The sequence below is a fragment of the Erythrolamprus reginae genome, chromosome 10 (genome assembly GCF_031021105.1).
Source record: "Erythrolamprus reginae isolate rEryReg1 chromosome 10, rEryReg1.hap1, whole genome shotgun sequence".
Lineage (NCBI taxonomy): Eukaryota > Metazoa > Chordata > Lepidosauria > Squamata > Dipsadidae > Erythrolamprus > Erythrolamprus reginae.
The window spans coordinates 4,019,669-4,043,646 of record NC_091959.1 but is presented as its reverse complement, the minus strand read 5'-3'; the positions used below and the strand labels follow the sequence as shown (position 1 = coordinate 4,043,646).

At 41.9% G+C, this 23,978-nt stretch overlaps 2 protein-coding genes across 5 annotated transcripts; both read left to right on the top strand.

The window, feature by feature from the left end:
- Positions 1 to 241: 241 nt before the first annotated feature.
- On the top strand, positions 242 to 8,328 carry HYKK (hydroxylysine kinase). 4 transcript variants are annotated; one of them, XM_070762617.1, is made up of 5 exons: positions 242 to 486; positions 1,469 to 1,840; positions 4,312 to 4,454; positions 5,327 to 5,510; positions 6,602 to 8,328. In XM_070762617.1, exons 2-5 carry the CDS (start codon positions 1,486 to 1,488, stop codon positions 7,048 to 7,050), a joined length of 1,131 nt encoding a protein of 376 aa, XP_070618718.1. In that variant the 5' UTR covers positions 242 to 486; positions 1,469 to 1,485; the 3' UTR covers positions 7,051 to 8,328. The 4 variants fall into 4 exon arrangements, with proteins under 4 accessions (XP_070618718.1, XP_070618717.1, XP_070618716.1 ...); XM_070762616.1 differs by having other exon boundaries at positions 264 to 486; positions 1,427 to 1,840; XM_070762615.1 differs by having other exon boundaries at positions 285 to 486; positions 1,385 to 1,840.
- Positions 8,329 to 9,250: 922 nt separating this feature from the next.
- Positions 9,251 to 22,079, top strand: PSMA4 (proteasome 20S subunit alpha 4). Its single transcript, XM_070762973.1, has 9 exons — positions 9,251 to 9,321; positions 11,476 to 11,500; positions 12,342 to 12,384; positions 13,969 to 14,131; positions 15,237 to 15,314; positions 16,665 to 16,753; positions 18,037 to 18,167; positions 20,122 to 20,245; positions 21,744 to 22,079. Exons 2-9 carry the CDS (start codon positions 11,498 to 11,500, stop codon positions 21,896 to 21,898), a joined length of 786 nt encoding a protein of 261 aa, XP_070619074.1. The 5' UTR covers positions 9,251 to 9,321; positions 11,476 to 11,497; the 3' UTR covers positions 21,899 to 22,079.
- The last annotated feature ends 1,899 nt before the right edge of the window (positions 22,080 to 23,978 follow it).

The window sequence follows — 23,978 nt, the reverse complement described above, 5'->3', positions numbered from 1 at the left end:
GCAATTCTGCAGAAATTGCAGAAAAAATTCCCTTTTAAAAGTCGATATTGGGGAAGATATGGACGCCTGTCTAATTTAGGCTTTTATTCTTAACTTCTACCATCAGAAATACACAATTACACCAACCTTGGAATGGGAGGGGGGAAGAGGCGGGACGCTAAATTCCTTACAGCCAATGGGAAGCCTTCTTACAAACGGACCCGGGCGAGGCGAGCTCAACTTCTAAAGCCCTCTTTTGATTGGACGGCAGCGGGTGTCCACGTGGGCTGTGGCGTTGCAAGATTGCAGGTCGGATTGCCTTGCAAATCTGTGAATGCAATTGAATTCCTTTAGGATTATTTTACTCCCGGCGGTGCTTTTCCTACCTGATGCCGTGCGGCTCCACCTGGCAAGAAAAGATTGCACTCTGCTTCCCTGACAAGGGAGCAGCCCTTTCCTTTCCCACCTGGCTCACGGGGAAGAGATTTAAACACCTGTAGTGCCCAGGTAAGACACTGGGTTTGAGCTTCAGACAGAAACCCTGTCCTTCCAAGGGCAGACTGTTTTGTCTTCCAACAGACCTTTAAGGTAGGTAGATAGGGTAGATAGGTAGGCAGGCAGGCAGGCAGACAGACATGGATAGGGAGAGAGAGAAAGATAGATAGGGAGAGAAAGATAGAGAGGGAGAGGGAATAGATAGATAGACAGACAGACAGACACAGACAGACAGACATGGATAGGGAGAGAGAAAGATAGACAGGGAGAGGGAATAGATAGATACAGAGAGACAGACAGACAGACAGACAGATGCAAAGGGAAAGGGAGAGGGGATAGATGGATGGATGGATAGAAAGATAGACAGACAGATATGGATGGGGAGAGGGGGAGAGAGAAAGAGGGAATAGATTGATTGATTGATTGATTGATTGATTGATTGATAGACAGACAGACAGAGACAGATATGGATGGGAAGAGAGGGGGAAGAGAAAGAGAGGGGATTAGATAGATAGATAGATAGATAGATAGATAGATAGATAGATAGATAGATAGATAGATAGATAGATAGATAGATAGATAGATAGATAGATATGGATGGGGAGGGAGTGGTAAAGAGATGGGAAGGGAAAGAAAGAATAGATAGATAAATAGCTAGGTAGATGATAGTTATGGATGGAGGGAGGCAGAGAAAGGGAGAGGGGGAGAATAGATTGGTAGTCGGCAGGTAGACAGACAGATTGACGGATAGATAATATGACTTGCCTCTCTTAATAAAGGATTAGACAGTCCATTTGCATAACTTGTGTATTTGGAATAACAAATAGCCAATAACCCTGATTCCAACCAGGGTATTTCTCAATCTTGGTGCCTTTCTGATGGGTGGACTTCGACTCCCACAATTCTCCAGGCCCCAACTTTGGACTTTGGCTTTGCGATTTTGCACTTGCAGCTACTGATTGATAAGTTCGGGACACCCAGGTCTTCTTCTTAGTCCTCTTTTGATGCACCATGTCTTCTGGAGACCAGACGCCGCAGCATCAGGATCACCCCCTGATTAAGCCAACATTCACGAAAAAGCAAGCTGCCGAACTAGTCCGGAGGCTATTTGGACTGGAAGTCTCCCAGCTTAGACCTCTGCCCAGCTACGACGATCAAAACTTCCACGTGAGCCTCGCTTCGTTCCCAGAGGAAGGAGAAAGCCCCCGCGACTTTGTCCTCAAAATTATAAACGCCAAAGATAGCCAGAATTCAGATCTGGTCGAGGTTCAGACCCACATCATGATGTTTCTGAACGGCGAGGGGTTTCCGGTGGCTATGCCCCAACTCACCCGGGATGGCAAAGTGTTGTTTCTGGAAACAGTAGGTGAGAAAACCGAACATATTGTTGGCATTCAAATTCTGCCATGTCCTTTTTTTTCCCCTTTCTTTCTTTCTTTCTTTCTTTCTTTCTTTCTTTCCTTCTTTCTTTCTATCTTTCTTTCTCCCTTCCTTTCTCTTTCTTTCTTTCTTTCTTTCTATCTTTCTTTCTCCCTTCCTTCCTTTCTCTTTCTTTCTTTCTTTCTTTCTTCCTTTCATCCCTTCTTTCTTTCATTTTTTCTTCCTTACTTCCTTCCATCCGTCCTTCTCCTTTCTTTCTTTCTTTCTTTCTATCTTTCTTTCTCCCTTCCTTTCTCTTTCTTTCTTTATTTCTTCCTTTCATCCCTTCTTTCTTTCATTTTTTCTTCCTTCCTTCCATCCGTCCTTCTCCTTTCTTTCTTTCTTCCTTCCTTCCTTCCTAACTTTCTTTCTTTCTTTCTTTCTTTTTCATTTATTGGATTTATATGCTGCCCCTCTCCAAGGACTCGGGGCGGCTTACAACATGTAAAAACAATAATTACTGAATGAATGAACTCAATCTGTATAGTCTGGAGGACAGAAGGGAAAGGGGGGACACAATTGAAACATTTAAATATGTTAACATTTAAATAAGATTCAGGAGGGAAGTGTTTTTAATAGGAAAGTGAACACAAGGACAATCTGAGGTTAGTTGGGGGAAAGATCAGAAGCAACGTGAGAAAAGATTATTTTATTGAAAGAGCAATAGATGCTTGGAACAAACTTCCAGCAGACGTGGTTGGTAAATCCACAGTCAACTGAATGTCACAGTAAACATGCCTGGGATAAACATAGATCCATCCTAAGATAAAATACAGGAAATAGTAGAAGGGCAGACTAGATGGACTATGAGGTCTTTTTCTGCCATCAATCTTCTATGTTTCAATTTTCTAATTACATTAGATAAATCCAATTAAATTAAATTAAAATTACACAATCTAAAAACCCCAGCTGTGTTAAAAATCAGTTATACCCATTCAAACAGCAATCATACATTCGTTGGCCAAGGGGCTGAGATCTAATCACCCCAAGCCTGGCGGCATAAGTGAGTCTTAAGACTCTTGCAGAAAGCGAGGAAGGTAGGGGCAGTGCGAATTTCCAGGGGAGGAGCTGATTCCAAAGGGCCGGGGCCCCCACAGAGAAGGCTCTTCCCCAGGCCCCACCAAGCAACATTTTCTTGGGTTTCTTTTTTTTCCTTTCCTTGAGAAATTGAAGAAGCTTCTTGGATGAGAAGCAAAACGTTTCAAGCGGAAAAAGTAAGAATGTCCAGAAAAATCACCTTTGAGACAGTTTTGCCTTTTGCTTCTTACGGGCCACGATTGAATGAAAGTGACCTTTGCTGCCTCTTATCTTGCTTTTATTTTTCATATCAACAGGGTGATTAGATCTGTGGGTCGTTGTTTGTATCAAAGGCATATAACTACAGTGTGTTAAGTCTAACTAAGTTCTCTCGCTGAAAATTGTTTTCCTTCCTTAATATTATTTGTCCTGTTGGGGTCTTTGGTGGTGTCTAAGTTTGGTTGTTTCCCTCCAGACGTTTCATTACCTAAAATTTGACCAATAAAATTCTATTAAGTGTTGTACCTCATGATTCTTGACAAATCTATATTTTCTTTTATGTGTACTGAGAGCAGATGCACCAAGACAAATTCCTTGTGTGTCCATTCACACTTGGCCAATAAAGAATTCTATTCTATATTCTATTCTATGCTATATTCGATTCTATTACATATTCTATTCTATGCTATATTCTATTCTATTACATATTCGATTCTATGCTATATTCTATTCTATTACATATTCAATTCTATTCTATTCTATATTCTATTCTGTATTCTATTACATATTCTATTCTATTCTATATTCTTCTATTCTATTCTATATTCGATTCTATTCCCTATTCTATTCTATATTCTATTCTATTCTATATTCGATTCTATTCCCTATTCTATTCTATTCTATATTCTATTCTATTATATATTTGATTCTATTCCCTAATCTATTCTATTCCCTATTCAATTCTATTCTGTATTCTATTACATATTCTATTCTATGTTCTATTCTAACAGCAAACTGGCACTTCTGGTTTTGGGCAAAACTGTGCCAATAGTAAACCATCAGTTTGCTTAATGACGATCGCAAAGACGTCATAAAATCAAGTTGGTCATGTGACCACGCTAGCTTATACCTGCCTATCCAAAAACAGCCTTCAGTGACTTACTCCCAGGTAAGTGGGTAGAGCAGCCTTCCCCAGCCAATCGTTTGCTTGCAGCTTATCATAAGTAAAACAACAAATACTAACAGTCCATTGGGACCCAGGTAAGAGATTTGGGGAGGTTACTTCTTCCCACTGGGGTGCAACAGAAAATAATTGAGAAGCACTGCCATAGAGAATGCATCTTGGTTGGGCAACGGCCGTGAAGCGACTAGTAATCGGAAGTCTCTTTTTTACCTCTTAAGATACTGGATCCTCCACCCAGACGTTTGCCGTGAGGTTGTTGAGCTACCTGCCAGGCAGAACAGTAGCCACCGTCCCCGTGACTCCGCCAATTCTCTACGACATTGGACAGGTGGCAGCCAAGCTCGATAAAACATTGGCAGAGGTGAGGTTGTACGATACGGCTTCACAGAAGGAAGGAAATGGGACTTTATTTCCGTATTGGAACATTGGTAGGGTTTCATCCCAGGTTTGCCTGCCCAAGAAACTTTGCAGCTTTATAGAGATAAAGGTGTATCAGAAATATACTTCTCAAAAAAATAAAGGGAACACTCAAAGGAAACATCCTAGATCTGAATGAATGAAGTATTCTTATTGAATAATTGTTCTGTACAAAGTTGAATGTGCACGACAGCCTGTGAAATTGACTGTCAATCAGTGTTGCTTCCTAAGTGGACAGTTTGATTGCACAGAAGTTTGATTTACTTGGAGTTATATTGTGTTGTTTAAGTGCTCCCTTTATTTTCTTGAGCAGTGTATAATCCATTGAGCTTACACTTTATATCAAGGGTGTCCAATGTTGGTCATTTTTAAGACCTGTAGAATTCTAACTCCCAGAATTCCCCAGTCAACATGACTGGCTGAGGAATTCTGGGAGTTGAAGACCACAGGTCTTAAAATGGCCAACATTGGACACCCCTGCAATATATATTTCACCTTTCAATTGGGTCTACAATAATTACAACAGTCTAGCCAGACATATAAACAATAGACAACCCAGGATTTTTGGGCTTTATTAATGCTTTAATGCTGCCATGGTAAAATACTTATGACCTGGGATTCAGGAACAAGAATATCCATACTAGTTGCTGCATTTGAACAATAAATTTTTGCAGTTCAATCCCTCTGGAATGCTGTTATCCAAAGATATGTCTGTTTGGAGTCCTTCGGGAATTAGGCGGCATACAAATTAAATGAATGAATGAATGAATAATCCTTGCAAAAAATGATGTATTGCATTTTCTTCTCACTTCAAAGAATTTCCAGCATCCGTTAATAAAAAGCTTACACAGAGGTGAATTCATCTGGAATCTGTCAAATGTTCCTCTTCTGAAAAAATACCTATATGCTCTTGGCAAGAGCGAATATCTGGACCTAGTGAACAAAGTGATTGAGCAGTTCCAAGTTAACGTTATTCCAAAACTCAGCTCTTTTCGATCCTGTAAGTATTTTTATTGAGTTATGATGAAATCTCTCTCTTGGCAAGTGGGAAAAACAATCTGCTTCTGGTATTAGTTTTTGAGATACTTCTTTCTTTCTTTCTTTCTTTCTTTCCTTCCTTTTCTTTATCTTTTTTCTTTCTTTCCTTTCTTTCCTTCCTTTCTCCCTTTCTTTCTTTCTTTCTTTCTTTTTCCCTTTATTTAATTATTTGCCACCCATGTTAACTACAAGGTGACTCTGGGCACCTTACAATTTAAAAACAATATAATAATATGTATACAATAAGAGCAAAACACTCTAAAAAATAAAAAAATATCATCTATAATAAAACAAAAAGGCTGGATGGGGGAGTAGGCTGATTAGGGCAGGAGGAGGGGGTGGGATCTGTTATTAATCTACCAACCACTTCCAGCGTGATTTTTCACCATTGTTAAAATGGGCAGCTGTGCAAATTAGATCGAAGGGCAGTTAGGTGTAGAAATAGAAATAGATAGTTAGATGGTACGTAGGTGGATGGATGGATGGATAGATGGTTGGTAGATAGATGGTTGGTTGGTAGGTAGGTAGACAGACAGACAGACAGACAGACAGACAGACAGACAGACAGATAGATTGATAGATAGATAGATAGATAGATAGACAGCCGCCCCGAGTCTGCGGAGAGGGGTGGCATGCAAATCTAATTAATAATAATAATAATAATGATAGATAGATAGATAGATAGATAGATAGATAGATAGATAGATAGATAGATAGATAGATAGATAGATAGATAGATAGATAGATAGAGGCAGGCAGGCTGTTCCACTGTCAAATGTCTCTTCCTTTTCAGAAGCTACTTCCAAGGCTGAATTAAATTAAATCTCTTTTGAGGGAGATGGATAGTTAAGAAATAAATAAACAAATCTGCTTCTCTGCTATTTTTTCCAACAACTGATTGTAGCCTTAACCACCAGAATAGGGGAGAAAAAGGTCCATTCCTCACTAAGCCTTCCCTCTAAACTGCTTTAATTGTGACCCGAGAAAAGCACAGCCCTCCCTAAAGTTCCCGATCCGTACAGCCTCGAGTGACCTTCCCTGTCCTCCATTTAGGCATCAATCACGGAGACCTCAACGACCACAACATTCTACTCGACGTGGTTTCCGCATCCCCTCCAAATCCACAGTACGGAATATCCGGGATTTTGGACTTCAGCGATATGAGCTACGGCTACTACGTGTTCGAAGTCGCCATCGCTATCATGTACATGATGATCGAGAGCAAAGAACCTCTCTTGGTGGGCGGCCACGTCCTGGCTGGGTTTGAAAGCGTGGTTCCTTTGAGCCCAGAAGAGCGAGGTGCCCTTTTTCTCCTCGTCTGTGGGAGATACGCCCAGTCGCTTGTGGTAGCTGCTCACACCACCCTCCTGCACCCCGAGAACGAAGAATATTTAATGATCACAGCCAAAACGGGATGGAAGCATTTGAGGATGCTGGTCGAAATGGGCCAAGAGACAGTTGAAAAAATCTGGTTTCAGACGGCAGAATCGTATCAGAAATAATTATTTACACATATTATCACAGTGGAATTAGGAGAAGTCAGCAAAAAAAATAATCAAAAAGATCCCACAACTGAGAAAGTTTATGTTGCTGCTGAAGAATTGTTTTTGGGCTAAATCTGGTTATACGTGTAAAATACAGTTTTGTTTTATTTTGGCACTTATAAGAAAGAAAGAATTTAATTCATTTGACTTCTGTTCTGTCGGGCTCCCTGGTAGAATCCTCCCAAAAAGTCACAGGTACAAATTTCAGACACACACACGTTTGACAATTCAAAACAATGTTCTTTATAATGAAAATTCACTTAAACCAAGCCCTCTTTTGGTATAGCAAAGAGCACTTGTCTCCAAACAAACTGGTAATTGGTACAAGTCCCTTATCAGTTCTGTGATACTTAGATTGCAGCTGTGAGGCAATTCACAGTCCTTCTTCTTTCACAAAGTGAAACACACTTTGCTCTGGTTTAGTTTCAAAGCGGGGAAAAATCAGCACACAAAAGGTCAAAATCAGTAAAGCAGTCACCAAACACAACGATCAGATAATCCTCCACAATGGCCAAACCCACAGGCTGCTCTTTATAGCAGCCTCACTAATGACCACAGCCCCACCCAACCACAGGTGGCCTCATTTTCTTTGATAATCTCTCAGTTGTTGCTGCCTATGCATCGCTCTCCGCATGCGTGGATGTATCATTAACTCTTGTTCTGAATCCAAGGAGGAGCTAGATAATTGATCTCCTTCTGAGCTGTCTGCCACACTCTCCTCCTCCCTGTCACTCATGTCTTCTTGGTCAGAGGAGCCTTCATCATCAGATTCCACTGGGGGCAAAACAGGCCTGCAGCAGGTGGATGTCTCCCCCACATCCACAGTCCTTGGGGCAGGAGCTGGGCCAGAGCTAACCACAACAACTTCTATCCCGCCCAATCCCAATGGGACTCAAGGTGGCTGGCAACAATATAAAACACAATACAATAATAAAAAAATCAAATGTTAAAAAATAAAACCCATTATGAAACCCTGTAAAATATGCAGTCACGTGGAAAACATCAAACTCCTGTTCAACCGGAGGATTGGTAGCAGCAAACTAATCTTCCTACAGAACGGAAACTTGTTGATTAATTTTCATTAATTCGCCAGTCTTTTTTTTTTTTAATAAAGCGATGCTTCATAGTTGGTGTGAGGTCCTCAGAGAATCCATACAAAATGGTTGTAAATCTTCCCTTGAGCCTTCTGTATATACGGTGGTTTTATTAAACTTTGTATAACTGCATAGCACAAAAGCCTCATGTGCCTTAATAACATTTGACATTGATTTTAAAAACAGGAAATCCAAGGCTAATAGGCTACGTTGTGAAACTTTTATTTCCATCTCAACCTATCTCCTCCTTTGGAAAACTCTACAACAACAGACTAAAATGCCTGGGACGTTAGAAACCCCATTTAGGCTCAATTACTCTGCCAATCCTGCAATAAAATTGCTGCTGGATTTCAATAAAATATATAGATAATATTGGTTGCAAAATATAGCTGGTGTATACTGTATATTTGTAAATAAACACAACATCAGGGTTTTTTTCTCCATACACGTTTGGAGTCCCAAGTGTGAATATTTATTGTTAGTCTGACAAAATACATCCTTATTTGAGCTCCTTTACTCTCTATGCAAATTTTATTGGCCATACAGAACATGGCTTGTCCCCACTTCTCTCAATTTGTTCATTCCAAATCTACCCCATGGTCTGGATTACCTGGTGGTCTCCCATTCAAAGTCCTGCCCTACTTAATCCTTTCGAGAATTGTTATTCTTACAGATAACAGATAATCTTATATTAAATTTTATATTTATATTATGTTTCTATGCCTACCAACCAAGGTCATCCAGGAGTGCCCCCATGACAAAATAGGAAGCATTATTTATATACCCCAACCCAGAGGTAGGCAAAGTTGGCTCTTCTATGATGGGGACTGCAACTCCCAGAATTCCTCAGCTAGCATGATTGGATCAGGAATTCTGGGAGTTGAAGTCCACAAGTCATAGAACAGCTAACTTTGCCCCAACCTAAATGTTCAAGTGCTTGCATTCCCCAACTTTGGGGCAAACTGCCCACAACAAACATGGCGCTCGAGGCGGCCCTCCGGAACTCCGTTTCAAAAAGGATCCGTCTAGGATTGGAATTTCTTGTGCCGCCTTGCGCCCGGCCGGCTCCCCGAGCGGGTCGGGAGCGCGCAGGCGCGAGGCGGCCATTTTGGAAGGTGGCGGACAGCGGTCTGAGGTGAGGAGCCGAGAGGGGTGGTCTCTTTTCGGGGAGCCGAACGCCGCCGGGTCGGAACCCCTCCCGGGGCAGGGTGGTGGGACAGGGGCGGACCCGGCTGCCGGTGGGGGTCCCTTTGCCAGCTCTCTCTCCGGGACTGTCGCCTTTCTCCCGACCCCGGCTGGCAGAATGACTGTGCAGCTCCGGGAAGAGAATAGGGAAAAATGTCTCTCTCGTCGGATTGGTTGGTTGGTTGATTGATTGATTGATTGTTGGCTGACAGGTGTATAGATAGGTAGGCAAGAGGAGGGGGGCATGAGTAAGTAAGAAGATCAATAGGCACCATCATAGGTAGGCAGGTTGGTGGACAGGTAGGGATTGGACAGGTGGGCGGACAGACCAAGGGAGCTATTTCCACAAAACGTGTAAAAAATGACAGGAGCTGGATGGGCGAGTAGGGGTGTGTGGATGAGTAAGTAGGTAGGCCGATGGCTGGAGTGGCGAAAGCGAAAGGAAGATGGGGAGGAAGGAATAGCAATAGGGTCGTTTCTTTCTATCGCTCTCTGTTTTCTCACCTTCAGTCAACTTCATTTTTATTTCATTAGAAAGAGAATGTTTTTTTCTATCATATCTGTTGTTTTTGTGATGGTTTCTTTTCAAATAAGGCTTCAATTTCACCTGGTCCACTTGACAAAGAATGACCCAATAGCAATAGCATTTAGACTTATATACCGCTTCTTAGTACTTTTACAGTTATTATTATTATTTATTGGATTTGTATGCCGCCCCTCTCCGTAGACTCGGGGCGGCTAACAACAGTGATAAAAAAACAGCATGTTTTTTTGGAAAGGTGGTTTAAACCTCTCTAAGTGGTTTACATTTGCCCACAACAATCTGGGTCCTCATTTGACCCACCTGGGAAGGATAGAAGGCTGAGTCAACTTTGAGCCGGTGGTGAGATCTGAACTGCTGAACTACAGCTAACAGTTAACTGAAGGAGCAGGCAGTGCTGCACTCTAACCACTGCGCCACCCCGGCCCAATAATGGGCAGGTGAAGGGTTAGGGTAGGTAGATGGTGGATAGGGGGATGGATGGATGGAGGGTGAGTAGGTAGGTAGATAGGTAAGTAGTTGGGTAAGTAGATAGGTGGAGAGAGGGTGGATAGGTAGATGGATAGATTTGGGAAAGATGGAGAGATGAAGTGGGTAAATAGTAAAGTAGGTGGATAGGGAAACAGCTGGATTGTAGGTAAGTAGATAGGTAGGTAGGTGAATGGATGGATGCAATAATATAATGGTGGTAGGTGAGTAGATGCATGGATGGATAGATAAAGTAGAAAGAAAAGTAGAGAGGTAAAATGTCTACATGTATTGGAATCTTATACAAATTTCAGTTAACCTTTGATTTTTTTTGTATGCATATTTACATTCAAGTCAAATCTCGACTTCTGATAACTACCTGAAGATGACCATGCAGTTTTCTTGAGCATTTTTTCAAAAGCTGTTTGCTCTTGCCTCCTCCTTCCTAGGGTTGAGAGAGAAGGGACAGCCCAAAGTGATCCAGCTGGCTGCATACCTAAGACAGGACTAGAACTCAGGGTCTCCTGGTTTCTAGCCTGGTGCTACTAAAGAACAGGCTTTTTGTACTAAGAATAGTCTGTCTTCTGAATGCAAAACCCGATTGCTTTCTATCCTGATATCCTAGAGGAGTCTAGTAGTTAAATGCAAGGGAAATTGGATGAGGTCACCCAGCTAGTTTTGTGTCTAAAGCAGAACTTGAACTGGGTTTCTAGCCCAATGCTCCAGTCACTTTTTATCAAAGGCCCCGTCTCATTCTGTATTCCTATTTGATGATGATTGCAACACTCCCTAAAGCATTGAAAAACTGCTTCTGGTTTTGCTTTCACAATTCACAACTTCAGTGAGTTAGAAATGACAATGGAAGCTTTTAAACAAAATGAAGTACTGTATCTTTTATAGAATTTAGTTCATCAGCATTTGTGGGCAAAGGAATCTTTGCTTTACTAATAGGATTCTTTTAATATTCGTTCTTCCAGAGACCAGCTTTTCTTACTATCTCAGCGTAGTTATATTGGAAATTTGGAATGTTTTGATTTTGACACGTGTCAAATTTCTAATCTGTGCATAATTTGATTTTTCCCCTCTCTTTTACAGCATATTGTAACCAAGAAGCACCATGGTGAGTTTCTATTTCCTATTTCCAAAACTTAGATTGTATAGATCATAAATACAGTATTAGGTTGTATGTATCAGAGGAGCTTTGCGGTCTTGTCTATTCATTCTCAGAAATGCAGTTTATAATGAAGTTATTAAACCTGACTCCTCATAACAATTCCAACTGCCTAGAGCAGTGTGTCACAACCTTAGCAACTTGAAGATGTAGGGACTTCAACTCCCAGAATTCCCTTGCCTTGAGAATAGCATTCCATACCTTATATTATCAAGAGTAATTCTCCTTCCCTTTTTCAGGAAAACAATAAATTATTCTGTGCTTCTCAGTCACTTCTTTGAGGTCCCAATAACTATTCATCCATTAAATTTATATGCTGCCCATCCTTCCAATAAAGTGATTGTGAGCAGCCTATTCAAATTTGGGCTAAATTGCATAGGGAATGCAGTGGTGTAGAGCTATACCTGACAGATTTGATGACTGCCTTTAATCATTATTCCAAAGGTATTCCTTCTTGTCCCAGCCATTAATAAGAGCCTTGGTGGTGCAGTGGTTAGAGTGCAGTACTGCAAGCTGCTGATTGCTGGCTGTAGTTCACTAGTTCAAATCTCACCAGGCTCAAAGTTGATTCAACCTTCCATCCTTCTGAGGTGGGTAAAATGAGGACCCAGATTGTTGAGGGCAATATGCTGACTGTAAACTGCTTAGAGAGGGCTGTAAAGCACTGTGAAGCGTTATTTATTTATATATATGTATAAGGTATATATGTCTAAGGGCTATTGCTATTGCTTATATTCTTTTTGTCATTGAGGGCTTTATTCATTAACGAAACAAACTTTTCTCCTTGCAGTCTCGAAGATATGATTCCCGAACGACCATCTTTTCCCCTGAAGGTAATTACCTGGAAAAAGAGAGAAGCCATGAGAACCAAATAGCCATGTAATCAGCTCTGGGGTCCCACATCTAGGATTATGAGTAGCAAAACATTTGGTTCTTCGTTACCCAAAGCAATAAATGTTGCCTCATTCTTGCAATATTATTTTGCATTAACATTGTTTTTAAAAGGGGGAGTTGTTAACGTATAATTTCATTCCCTTTTTTTTTTCAGTTGAGTGTGTTTGGTATTGAAGAGAAAAATTGGGGGGGGGGCATGATAATTATTTTCCATTACTTGAAGAGCGGTCACAGGGAAGCGGGGGGGTCAACCTATTCTCCAAGGAAGCTGAAAGCAGGACAAGAAATAAATGGGTGGAAGATTGTTTAAAAGATCCCATCTAGAAGTCGCACTGAAAACAATCAATAGATGAAACATCAGTGGAGCTTGTCAAAAGTACAGCTGGACAACTATGTGACCAGAAGGGCATAGGGTGTCCTGTCATGAGCAGGGGGTTGGACTAGAACAGTGGTTTTATGTTTGGTATGTATGTGCTGTTTGGTTTTTAATTATGATAGGGTTTTTAGTTTTTTAATATTAGATTTGCGCCATTATAATATTGTTTTTATCGTTGTTGTGAGCCACCCCGAGTCTTCGGAGAGGGGCGGCATACAAATCTAATAAATTATTATTATTATTATTATTATTATTATTATTATTATTATTATTCTCAACCTGTGGGTCAAACAACCATTTTATAGGGATTGCCTAAGACCACGGGAAAAGATACATTTCCCCTGGTGTTAGGAACTAAAGCTTCTATTCTGGCGCCCTGGAACATATCTTTACAATTTGACCAATCAGGCGTTTACAGTGGGGGTGTCCCTCTGATCTTCCTGCCAATCAGCTTAAAGCTCTGTTGGGAGAATTGGAGCTAGACTTATGGTTGGGGGTCACCACAACTTGAGGAACTGTATTAAGGGGTCACGGCATTAGAAAGGTTGAGAACCACTGGTATAGGGTGTCTTATCATGAACAGGGAGTTGGACTGGAAGATCTCCAAGCTCCTATCCAGACTTACTTACTTACTTACTTACTTACTTACTTACTTACTTACTTACTTACTTACTTACTTACTTACTTACTTATTTATTGCATTTGTATGCCGCCCCTCTCCGTAGACTAACAACAATAGTACAAAACATCATGTAAATCCAATACTAAAACTAATCCTAAAACAATTTAAAACCCTTATTTATAAAACCAAACATACATACAAACAAACATACCATGCATAAAATTGTAAAGGCCTAGGGGGAAAGAATATCTCAGTTTCCCCATGCCTGGCGGCAGAGGTGGCTTTTAAGGAGCTTATGAAAGGCAAGGAGGGTGGGGGCAATTCTAATCTCTGGGGGGAGTTGGTTCCAGAGGGCCGGGGCCGCCACAGAGAAGGCTCTATGCTTCCATGTTATTTGGAGGGTATGCTTTGTTCTTATAACTTTACCGTTGTACAGGCGGTTGGCTTCAGTGTCCTGATACTTCAATGAGACATGGTGGCCTCAGATTTGACCTCTCAACCCCGCTCTTCATGATCTCCTCTTAGGTCGCCTGTATCAAGTTGAATACGCAATGGAAGCCATAGGACATGCTGGGACCTGCTTGGGAATTCTTGCCAACAATGGAGTATTGTTAGCAGCAGAAAGACGGAACATCCACAAACTTCTGGATGAAGTCTTTTTTTCGGAGAAAATATATAAACTCAACGAGTGAGTGAGATTCTGGAGGATTTTTATTTTTTTAAAAAAATCGGTATGCTTCATAGATGTCCTCATTGAAGTCATGTGGCACTTCACATCAGGCAGGTTCTTGGATTTCTGCTGGAAGCTGAGATCATTGGCCTTCAATGCCCAGAATTTCCCAGCCAGCCTTTCCCAAAGTCATGCCTGCCAGATGTGTTGGCTCGCAATTCCAATCATCCCACCAGCCTCACCACTGGCATTACTATTACTGTGAGGTCCCAGATTGTTGGGGCCAAGAGGCTGACGTTGTAAACTGCTTAGAGAGGGCTGTAAAGCACTGGGAAGCGGTATATAAGTCTAGGTTCTATTGGTTCCTTCCTTCCTTCCTTCCTTCCTTCCTTCCTTCCCCTTCCTTCCTTTTCCTTCCTTCCTTCCTTCCTTTTCCTTCCTTCCTTTTCCTTCCTTCCTTCCTTCCCCTTCCTTCCTTCCTCTTCCTTCCTTCCTTCCTTCCTTTTCTTTCCTTCCTTCCTTCCTTCCTTCCTTTTCCTTCCTTCCTTCCCCTTCCTTCCTTCCCCTTCCTTCCTTCCTTTTCCTTCCTTCCTTCCTTCCTTCCTCTTCCTTCCTTCCTTCCTTCCTTTTCCTTCCTTCCCCTTCCTTCCTTCCTTCCCCTTCCTTCCTCTTCCTTCCTTCCTTCCCCTTCCTTCCTTCCCCTTCCTTCCTTCCTTCCTCTTCCTTCTTTCCTTCCCCTTCCTTCCTTCCTTTTCCTTCCTTCCTTCCTTTTCCTTCAATCCTTCCTCTTCCTTCCTTCCTTTTCCTTCCTTCCTTCCGTTAGAATGCAGCATTGCAGGCTAACTCTGCCCATGGCCAGCAGTTCAATTCTCACCAGGTTCAAGGCTGACTCAGTCTTCTATCCTTCTGAAGTGGGTAAATGACCCAGATTGTTTGGGCCAAGATGTTGACATTATAAACCTCTTAGAGAGGGCTGTAAAAGCACTATGAAGCTGTATATAAGTTTAAATGCTATTGCTATTCGTGTAAGGCCTTTTAATAGTTGGCATGGCTGGCAAAACCTGATGGTTGCAGAATAGACCACAAAGCTCCTGGTCTCACTCAGATCACTTATATGTTTCAGAGATATGGCCTGCAGCGTGGCCGGCATAACTTCAGACGCCAACGTGCTCACCAACGAACTGCGGTTGATTGCACAAAGGTAAGAAGGTGGCCTAATTTTCTCAGCTGGTGACAAGCCACAAACATAATTGAAAACGTAGGGTTCACCCGGACGGCAAATTATGATTGTATTAAAGGCTAGAAGCCATTATTATTATTGAATTATTATTGTATTAAAGGCTAGAAGCCATCGGGAGGAAGCTACTTGCTTTAAATATTTTTAATTAAATGTGTTACAACATGCAAGGTGGGGGAATATATTCAAAATTGTGCAGCTGTTTCTAAGGCTGTCTGATGCTTTTTATGTTGAGTGCCCACCAAAACATTCAAAAATTCAGAATACCGCCTTCCCAAAGAGCTCTTAAAGAAAAAGAGAAATTCCAGATTATTATTTGGAGGAAAGGGGAATTGGGTTGACTTCTCAGAATTTCATCAGGGCTTTGAAGACAACTTTTTGGATTTTGTGTCACTCCTTTGCAGTACAGTGGTCCCCCGATTATCGCGAGGGTTCCGTTCCAGGACCCCTCGCGATGATCGGTTTTTCGCGAAGTAGCGGTGCGGAAGTAAAAACACCATCTGCGCATGCGTAGATGGTGTTTTTACTTCCGCCGCAGCAGCGAGGAGCCGAAGATTGGGGTTTCCCCGCCGCCCACGCAAACTCCTCGCTGCTGCCGCGCCCGCCGCTTGTCCGCCCGCCGCTTGTCCACCGCCTGCCTGCCCGCGCGCCCTTCGCCCGCCCACGCCGTTCGCTCGCGCCGCTTCCCAGCTGAGTCCTGAAGCGAACTTCCGCGTTTGGCTTCAGGACTCAGCTGGGAAGCGGCGCTGGGGTTTCCGCCGCCCACGCAAACTCCTCGCTGATGCCCTTCCGCTCGCCCTCCCGCCAGCAAGAGGGGGAAGACCCAGGGAAGCCGCCCAGCAGCTGATCTGCCCGGCGCCATCTACGCATGCGTGGCCATAGAAAAAAGGGCACGCATGCGCAGATGGTGTTTTTACTTCCGGGTTGAAAAATCGCGATATAGCGTTTCGCAATGATCGAGATCGCGAAACTCGGGGGACCACTGTATAACTGTCCAAACTCAGCTCATCTTATATCCTGCTTGCAATAGAACTGCCCATATAGCTCAAGAGAAAGCAGAGATTTCAAAGGGAAAATGAAACAGAGCAACACTAGAGACTACCCTTAGTCTTGTATTGAAGAAAAATAAGTTCTAAAGCTTGAGTTTATTCACAATAAAGCTTAGTGGCAAAGGCTGTTTCCCCATTAAAAGAGAAAAAGGTTTCAGGTTCTTTTCTGTTTCACAGTCTCATATTCAATCTTTCTTAAAGTCCTCCCGAGGGGTTTCTTCCTTAGTTATAACTTCTGCATCCTTGGCATATTTTTGTGTTTCAGATATCTGTTGCAGTATCAAGAGCCAATTCCTTGCGAGCAGTTAGTAACAGCCCTGTGTGATATCAAACAAGCCTATACACAGTTCGGAGGTAACTTTTGTCATTGGTGAAGTGAAGTTAAGTGTGAAAGAAATGTCTGGCTCATGGAACGAACACTTGTCATATTCTTGTAGTGTGTTCATGGAGGCTTTATTGAATCTAGAAAGCTAATAAAAGTACGACGGCTACGTTTCTGTGATGACGTTAAATCGCTTCAGGGAACAGATTTCATTTCTTTTAAGTCTGTCACAAAAGTCTACTTGGAGGTTTAAAAAGACAGCTTGCTTTTCTTTCTTTTTTTAAAATACAGAAGTTGTTTCAAAAATTTGGGTATAGTCAGTCTGTAAATAAACAAACCACCCTCATTATTTGACTGTATGGCTGTAACTTTGCTTGTTTGTTTGTTTGTCATTTGTATTTATATGCCGCCCACTCCAAAAGGACCCAGGGCGGCTAACGATAGTCAGAAATACTAAACCAGTAAAAAATACAACAATAATAAACAACAATGCAAATAAAATGTATAACACCCTAAAAAAACCAGGTCTTCACAGCTTTCCGGAAGACCAGTTGGGTGTAGATAGTACGGATCTCTGCGGGTAGTTGATTCCAAAGGGTCGGAGCCGCCACAGAGAAGGCTCTTCCCTGAGGTCTCGCCAGTTGACATTGTTTAGCGCAAGGGATCCGGAGAAGACCGACTCTGTGGGCCCTTACTGGTCACAGCGAGGCAGGAGGCGGTCCTGTAAATAGTCTGGCCCTGAGCCATTTAGGGCTTTAAAGGTAATAACCAATACCTTGAATTGCATCCAGAGATCGTCTGGTAGCCAATGCAGCTCTCGTAAAGTTAGAGTAATGCGGGAGTACTTTGGTACACCCGTTGTTGCACGCGCCGCTGCATTGTGTACCAGCTGAAGTCTCTGAATGCTCTTGTTAAGTGAACCACTGCACCTGTTAAATTAGTAAATTAATAACATGATTTTAAGTAAATCTGGCTTCCCCTTTGACTTCGCTTGTCAGAAGGTCACAAAAAGTAATTATACCAGGACACAGCAATACACACCAGTTGCCAAGCGCCAGAATTTTGATCTTGTGATTGCAACAGTCACAAAGTCACTTTTTTTCAGTGCCGTGGTAACTTGGAACCATCGCAAAACAGACTGCTGTAAGTGAAGGGCTACCTGTAGTATAATTTTACACTTGGGAAGAGTGTGTTGGAATTTGTCTCACGGAGGAGGAATACAGAGCAGTTTGTTAAGTCTTCCTTCTTGCCAATGTTTTTCCCTTGATCGATTACATTGCTTCATTTCAATCCCCCGTGTCCTTCTGCTCAACAGGAAAACGTCCTTTTGGTGTTTCACTGCTTTACATCGGCTGGGATAAACATTATGGCTTCCAGTTGTATCAGAGCGATCCAAGTGGGAATTACGGGGGTTGGAAAGCCACCTGCATTGGAAACAACAGTGCTGTAAGTTTTATTTATTTACCTGTGTATCTATCAATTTTTGAAACCCCCCCATCACTCCTAAAGGGATTTCATTGCCTTAGATGTTCGTGTTTTCTCCTACATGTTTGAAAGCTTGGAGAATTCTTGAAAAGGGCATTCTGCAGGGACAAGCTATGATCTTAGCAGGTAGAAAAATAATCCTGTGGAAGAGGAAAAAAACCCTTATGTCTGCAATGGAGCCTTGGAAAGGATTCAGAGACTTTCAACTAGTGAAAGAAATAGCAGCCAAGATTATTAAGGGCAGAGATTTGGAGATCTGTACATCCAGATTTATTATTTATTTATTTATTTTATTAATCAGATTTGTATGCTGCCCCTCTCCGCAGACTCGGGGCGGCTAACAGCAGCAATAATACAATGTAAACAAATCTAATATTTAAGTTAATTTAAAACCCCAATTTAGAAACCAATCACACATACTAATATACCATGCATAAATTTTATAAGCCTAGGGGGAGGGAAAGTCTCAATTCCCCCATGCCTGACGACAGAGGTGGGTTTTAAGGAGCTTACGAAAGGCAAGGAGGGTGGGGGCAACTCTGATATCTGGGGGGAGTTGGTTCCAGAGGGCTGGGGCCGCCACAGAGAAGGCTTTTCTGGCTAATTAAGAGATTTATGGTCATTTTGATGAATGAAAGTATTGTACATGTAGTGTGGGTACCAGGCTTTGCTATTTTAATGTGATTTTAAGATTGTGCCTGAATTAGATAATTTTAGGAGCCGCGGTGGGATAGTTTTTAGAGTGCAATACTGCAGACTACTTCTGTTGATCACTGGTTGCCAGCAGTTTGGCAGATCGAATCTCACCAGGGTCAAAGTTGACTCGGCCTTCCGAGGTTGGTAAAATGAGGACCCATATTTTGGGGGGCAGGAGGCTGACTTTGTAAATCGCTTAAAGAGGCTGTAAAGCACTGTGAAGCAGGATATAAGTTTGTTTGTTTGTTTGTTTGTTTGTTTGTTTGTTTATTGATTTGATTTGATTTGATTTGTATGCCGCCCCGTTCCGCAGCTAACAACAGTAATAAAACAGTGTATAACAATAATCCAATACTAAAAACAGTTAAAAACCCATTATATAAAAACCAATCATACATACAGACATACCATGCATAAAATTGTAAAGGCCTAGGGGGAAAGTATATCTCAGTTCCCCCATGCCTGGTGGCAGAGGTGGATTTTAAGCAGCTTACGAAAGGCAAGGAAGGTGGGGGCAATTCTAATCTCTGGGGGGAGTTGGTTCCAGAGGGCCAGGGCCGCCACAGAGAAGGCTCTTCCCCTGGGTCCCGCCAAGCGGCATTGTTTGGTTGACAGGACCCGGAGAAGACCCACTCTGTGGGACCTAACTGGTCGCTGGGATTCGTGCAGCAGAAGGCGGTCCCTGAGGTAATCTGGCCCGGTGCCATGAAGGGCTTTATAGGTCATAACCAACACTTTAAATTGTGACCGGAAACTGATCGGCAACCAATGCAGACTGCGGAGTGTTGGTGTGACATGGGCATTTTTGGGAAAGTCCATTATTGCTCTCGCACCTGCATTCTGCACGATCTGAAGTTTCCGAACACTTTTCAAAGGTAGCCCCATGTAGAGAGCGTTACAGTAGTCGAGCCTCGAGGTGATGAGGGCATGAGTGACTGTGAGCAGTGGCTCCCGGTCCAAATAGGGCCGCAACTGGTGCACCAGGCGAACCTGGGCAAACGCCCCCCTCGCCACAGCTGAAAGATGTTTCTCTAATGTGAGCTGTGGATCGAGGAGGACGCCCAAGTTGCGGACCCTCTGCAAGGGGGTCAATGATTCTCCCCCCGGGTAATGGACTGACAGATGGTTGCCCAGAGTCCCCTGTTGAAATGGGCAGTTTTAAAAATTGAGTGAATGGATGGGTAAGAATCAACTGCAGTGCTTTTCTGTTCTTTAACAGGCAGCTGTGTCAATGCTCAAACAAGATTACAAAGAGGGAGACATGACTTTGCAATCAGCACTTGCGTTAGCTGTCAAAGTCCTAAACAAAACAATGGACGTTAGCAAACTGTCAGCAGAAAAAGGTAAGCTTTGGATGTGGTGGGAGATGCTGGATACGGGTTTTGATTTCCTTAAGAAATCTTTCCTTCAGAGATCTTGGATATGGTTTTGATTTCCACTGTTCTGGTTGCTAGAATGTTGCTAGTTCCTGGTTTATTGTACTTATCATATTTTTTCAGATTATAAATACAAATCTAATAGATAGATAGATAGATAGATAGATAGATAGATAGATAGATAGATAGATAGATAGATAGATAGATAGATAGATAGATAGATATTATTATTTATTAGATTTGTATGCCGCCCCTCCCTGAAGACTCGAAGATAGATAGATAGATAGATAGATAGATAGATAGATAGATAGATAGATACTTACCATATTTTTCAGATTATAAATACAAATCTGATAGATAGATAGATAGATAGATAGATAGATATTATTATTATTATTATTTATTAGATTTGTATGCCGCCCCTCCCTGAAGACTCGAAGATAGATAGATAGATAGATAGATAGATAGATAGATAGATAGATAGATAGATAGATAGATAGATAGATAAGACAAACTACCCAGTGGAAATGTCTGTGTATCTTATAGAACGAATATTGCAGCCACTGGGGAGGGTTGGTGCTGTGCCAGGGAATGTTGGATCCTACACTGCCAAGCAGCTGATTGGTGGTTGGATCAGCCTCCCGGAATACCACCAATCAGCTGTTCTAGGCAGCCGGGATCACTGCTGTCATTCGGTGAACGGCGTCAGAAATTAATGACAGGCGGCAATCCCCACCCCTAGAACAGCTGATTGGTGGTATTCCTGGAGGCCTATCCAGTTGCCCATCATCTGCTCAGCAGCGAAAGCTCCAACATTCCCTGCCACCGCCGGCGGCAGGTTAACTCAGTTGACTGGTGTTGGAGCAACGTAACAGAGCCCTGATGAGACACATTTTGGGGTTGTGTAATGTGCTGAAATTAACCAGACTACAGCGTTTTAGAGTGCGAAAAATACAATACTTATTTAAAAGCCTGTTAAATTTTAGGAGAGTTTAGTTAAAATACTCCTGTTACCACAAGTCGCTGGTAATTAGGGGTTTTGAATTGCCTTGAGTTAGTTTTCGAGATATTGATATCTTCTTTTAATGATCCCTGTTGACTTTAGTTCCTGATTTATTGAATTTTTTAATAAGAATAATAATTTTAAGTCATATATTGCTCTATAAAGCTCTTGAAATCTTCAAATGGGACATGGTAGAAAAAGTTTGCAATAAATATGTTGGGCTATATCACTTCTTATAATGCCAAATATAGTTTTGCACAATATTCTGGGTCCTGTGAAAAATTGCTTTAAAACATCAATGAGAAAACTAGCACAAGAAATAAGTTTAATAAGTTCTCTGAGGCCCACTTGTTTGTTACATGTTTTGATGCAATCAGACCTAATTCATACATTCCTTCCTTCCTTCTTTCTTTCTTTCTTTCTTCTGCCCTTCCTTCCCATTTTTCACGTCTTATGTTTCAGTTGAAATTGCAACCCTGACACGAGAGAATGGAAAGACGATAATAAGAGTTTTGAAGCAAAAAGAAGTGGAAGTATTGATAAAGAAACATGAAGAAGAAGAAGCCAAAGCCGAGCGTGAAAAGAAAGAAAAAGAGCAGAAAGAAAAAGATAAATAAACCAAGTACCTTGAAGGGAGGGGCTGTTTCCATAAACTGGCCCAATTTTTGAGGGGCTGTTTATTGAATCCGTTCCTTTACATCACTGAAACACATTCACCTCTTTCCTCAGTGAACAGAAAACTCTTTGTCAGTGTATCTTTCTTTTATATTACATAATAAAGTGAACAATATTATCACAGTTCTATGTCCAAGTAGAGTTACTTCTTCCTCACCCCCCCTTTTCATTTTTTTCCCTGAAAACACAGAATGCTGCAGCGTACCAGACCTTGCTGATGGAAATATTTTCACATTTTATTTTATTTTATTTATTTGTTTATTTATTTGTTTATTTGTTTATTGGATTTGTATGCCGCCCCTCTCCGGAGACTCGGGGCGGTTAACAACAGTAATTAAAAACATCATATAAATCCAATACTAAAACAACTAAAAAACCCTTATTGTAAAATCAAACATCCCTACAAACAAACATAACATGCATAAATTGTAAAGGCCTAGGGGGAAAGAATATCTCAGTTCCCCCATGCCTGACGGCAGAGGTGGGTTTTAAGGAGCTTACGAAATGCAAGGAGGGTGGGGGCAATTCTAATCTCCGGGGGTAGTTGGTTCCAGAGGGCCGGGGCCGCCACAGAGAAGGCTTTTCCCCTGGGCCCCGCCAAACGACATTGTTTTGTTGACGGGACCCGGAGAAGGCCCACTTTTTACTCATTGTATTTAATTTAGGATGCTGACTGAAAGTGAGGACTTATACTTAGAAATGTGCACAGCGGCTTAAGGGGTTTTCAATCGTTGCTGTAATATTATTACAATAAACAATGCCGCTTGGCGGGACCCAGGGGAAGAGCCTTCTCTGTGGCGGCCCTGACCCTCTGGAACCAACTCCCCCCAGAGATTAGAATTGCCCCCACCCTCCTTGCCTTTCGTAAGCTTCTTAAAACCCACCTCTGCCGCCAGGCATGGGGGAACTGAGATACTCTTTCCCCCTAGGCCTTTACAATTTTATGTATGGTATGTCTGTTTGTATGTTTGGTTTTATAATAAGGGTTTTTAACTGTTTAGTATTGGATTGTTATGTGCTGTTTTTATTACTGTTGTTACGGTAGCAGCCCCGAGTCTACGGAGAGGGGCGGCATACAAATCCAATAAATAAATAAAATAATTAATTACAGTGTACATGCAGAGAAAGAGGGGGGAAACCTTCATGAAATAATACAATTTAGCACTTTGCCAACTTTTTTCAAGGCAGCTGCTGCACAATTACATCCGTGTCTGGATTGATAGCAAAACGGTGTCCTGGGAAAATAGTGCTTCATTGTTTATTAATTTTTTTAATGCTTTTGGCAGCGCATAGCTCAACACTATGGTGGTTAAAACTTTGGAATTTACCAGGGTAAAAAGTAGGAGAAAGAGGAGACAAAGGACATGGAACCCTGGACTTATGACCATAATTGGAACCATAACTTCATTGCTAAGCAAAGTGGCTTTGAAGTGAGTCGTGCCCAATTTTGCAATGGTTTTGCCATGGTCATTAAAGAGCTTGCTACAGTTGTTAAGTACATGGACATTTATTTATTTATTTTGTCCAATACATAATACATATTGAAGAGAAAGATATGTAATAATATAAGTAAAAAGAATAGAAGAAAAGATATAAAAGTATAGGTGAACATATTTGAAAGGAAGAAAAGATAAATGAGATAAGGAGAGACAATTGGACGGGACAGAAGGTACACTGGTGCACTTATGCACACCCCTTACTGACCTCTAAGGAACCTGGAGAGGTTAATCGTGGATAGTCTAAGGGAAAAATGTTGGGGGTTAGGGGTTGACACTACTGAGTCCGGTAATGAGTTCCACGCTTCGACAACTCGGTTGCTGAAGTCATATTTTTTACAGTCAAGTTTGGAACGGTTAATATTAACTTTGAATCTGTTGCGTGCTCTTGTGTTGTTGCGATTGAAGCTGAAGTAGTCATTGACAGGTAGAACGTTGCAGCATATGATCTTGTGGGCAATACTCAAATCGTGTTTTAGGCGACGTTAAGTGAATCTACCTTTCTCCATTGACTCAGCTTATCCAA

What these genes read in the sequence shown, in the direction of transcription:
- HYKK (XM_070762617.1), top strand. Translation starts at nt 1,486, where the DNA reads ATGTCTTCTGGAGACCAGACGCCGCAGCATCAGGATCACCCCCTGATT. An exon ending in GTTGTTTCTGGAAACAGTAG is followed by an intron (nt 1,841 to 4,311) that starts GTGAGAAAACCG and finishes TTACCTCTTAAG; the next exon opens with ATACTGGATCCTCCACCCAG. An exon ending in TCGATAAAACATTGGCAGAG is followed by an intron (nt 4,455 to 5,326) that starts GTGAGGTTGTAC and finishes CTCACTTCAAAG; the next exon opens with AATTTCCAGCATCCGTTAAT.
- PSMA4 (XM_070762973.1), top strand. An exon ending in AGCCTATACACAGTTCGGAG is followed by an intron (nt 16,754 to 18,036) that starts GTAACTTTTGTC and finishes TCTGCTCAACAG; the next exon opens with GAAAACGTCCTTTTGGTGTT. An exon ending in GCATTGGAAACAACAGTGCT is followed by an intron (nt 18,168 to 20,121) that starts GTAAGTTTTATT and finishes GTTCTTTAACAG; the next exon opens with GCAGCTGTGTCAATGCTCAA.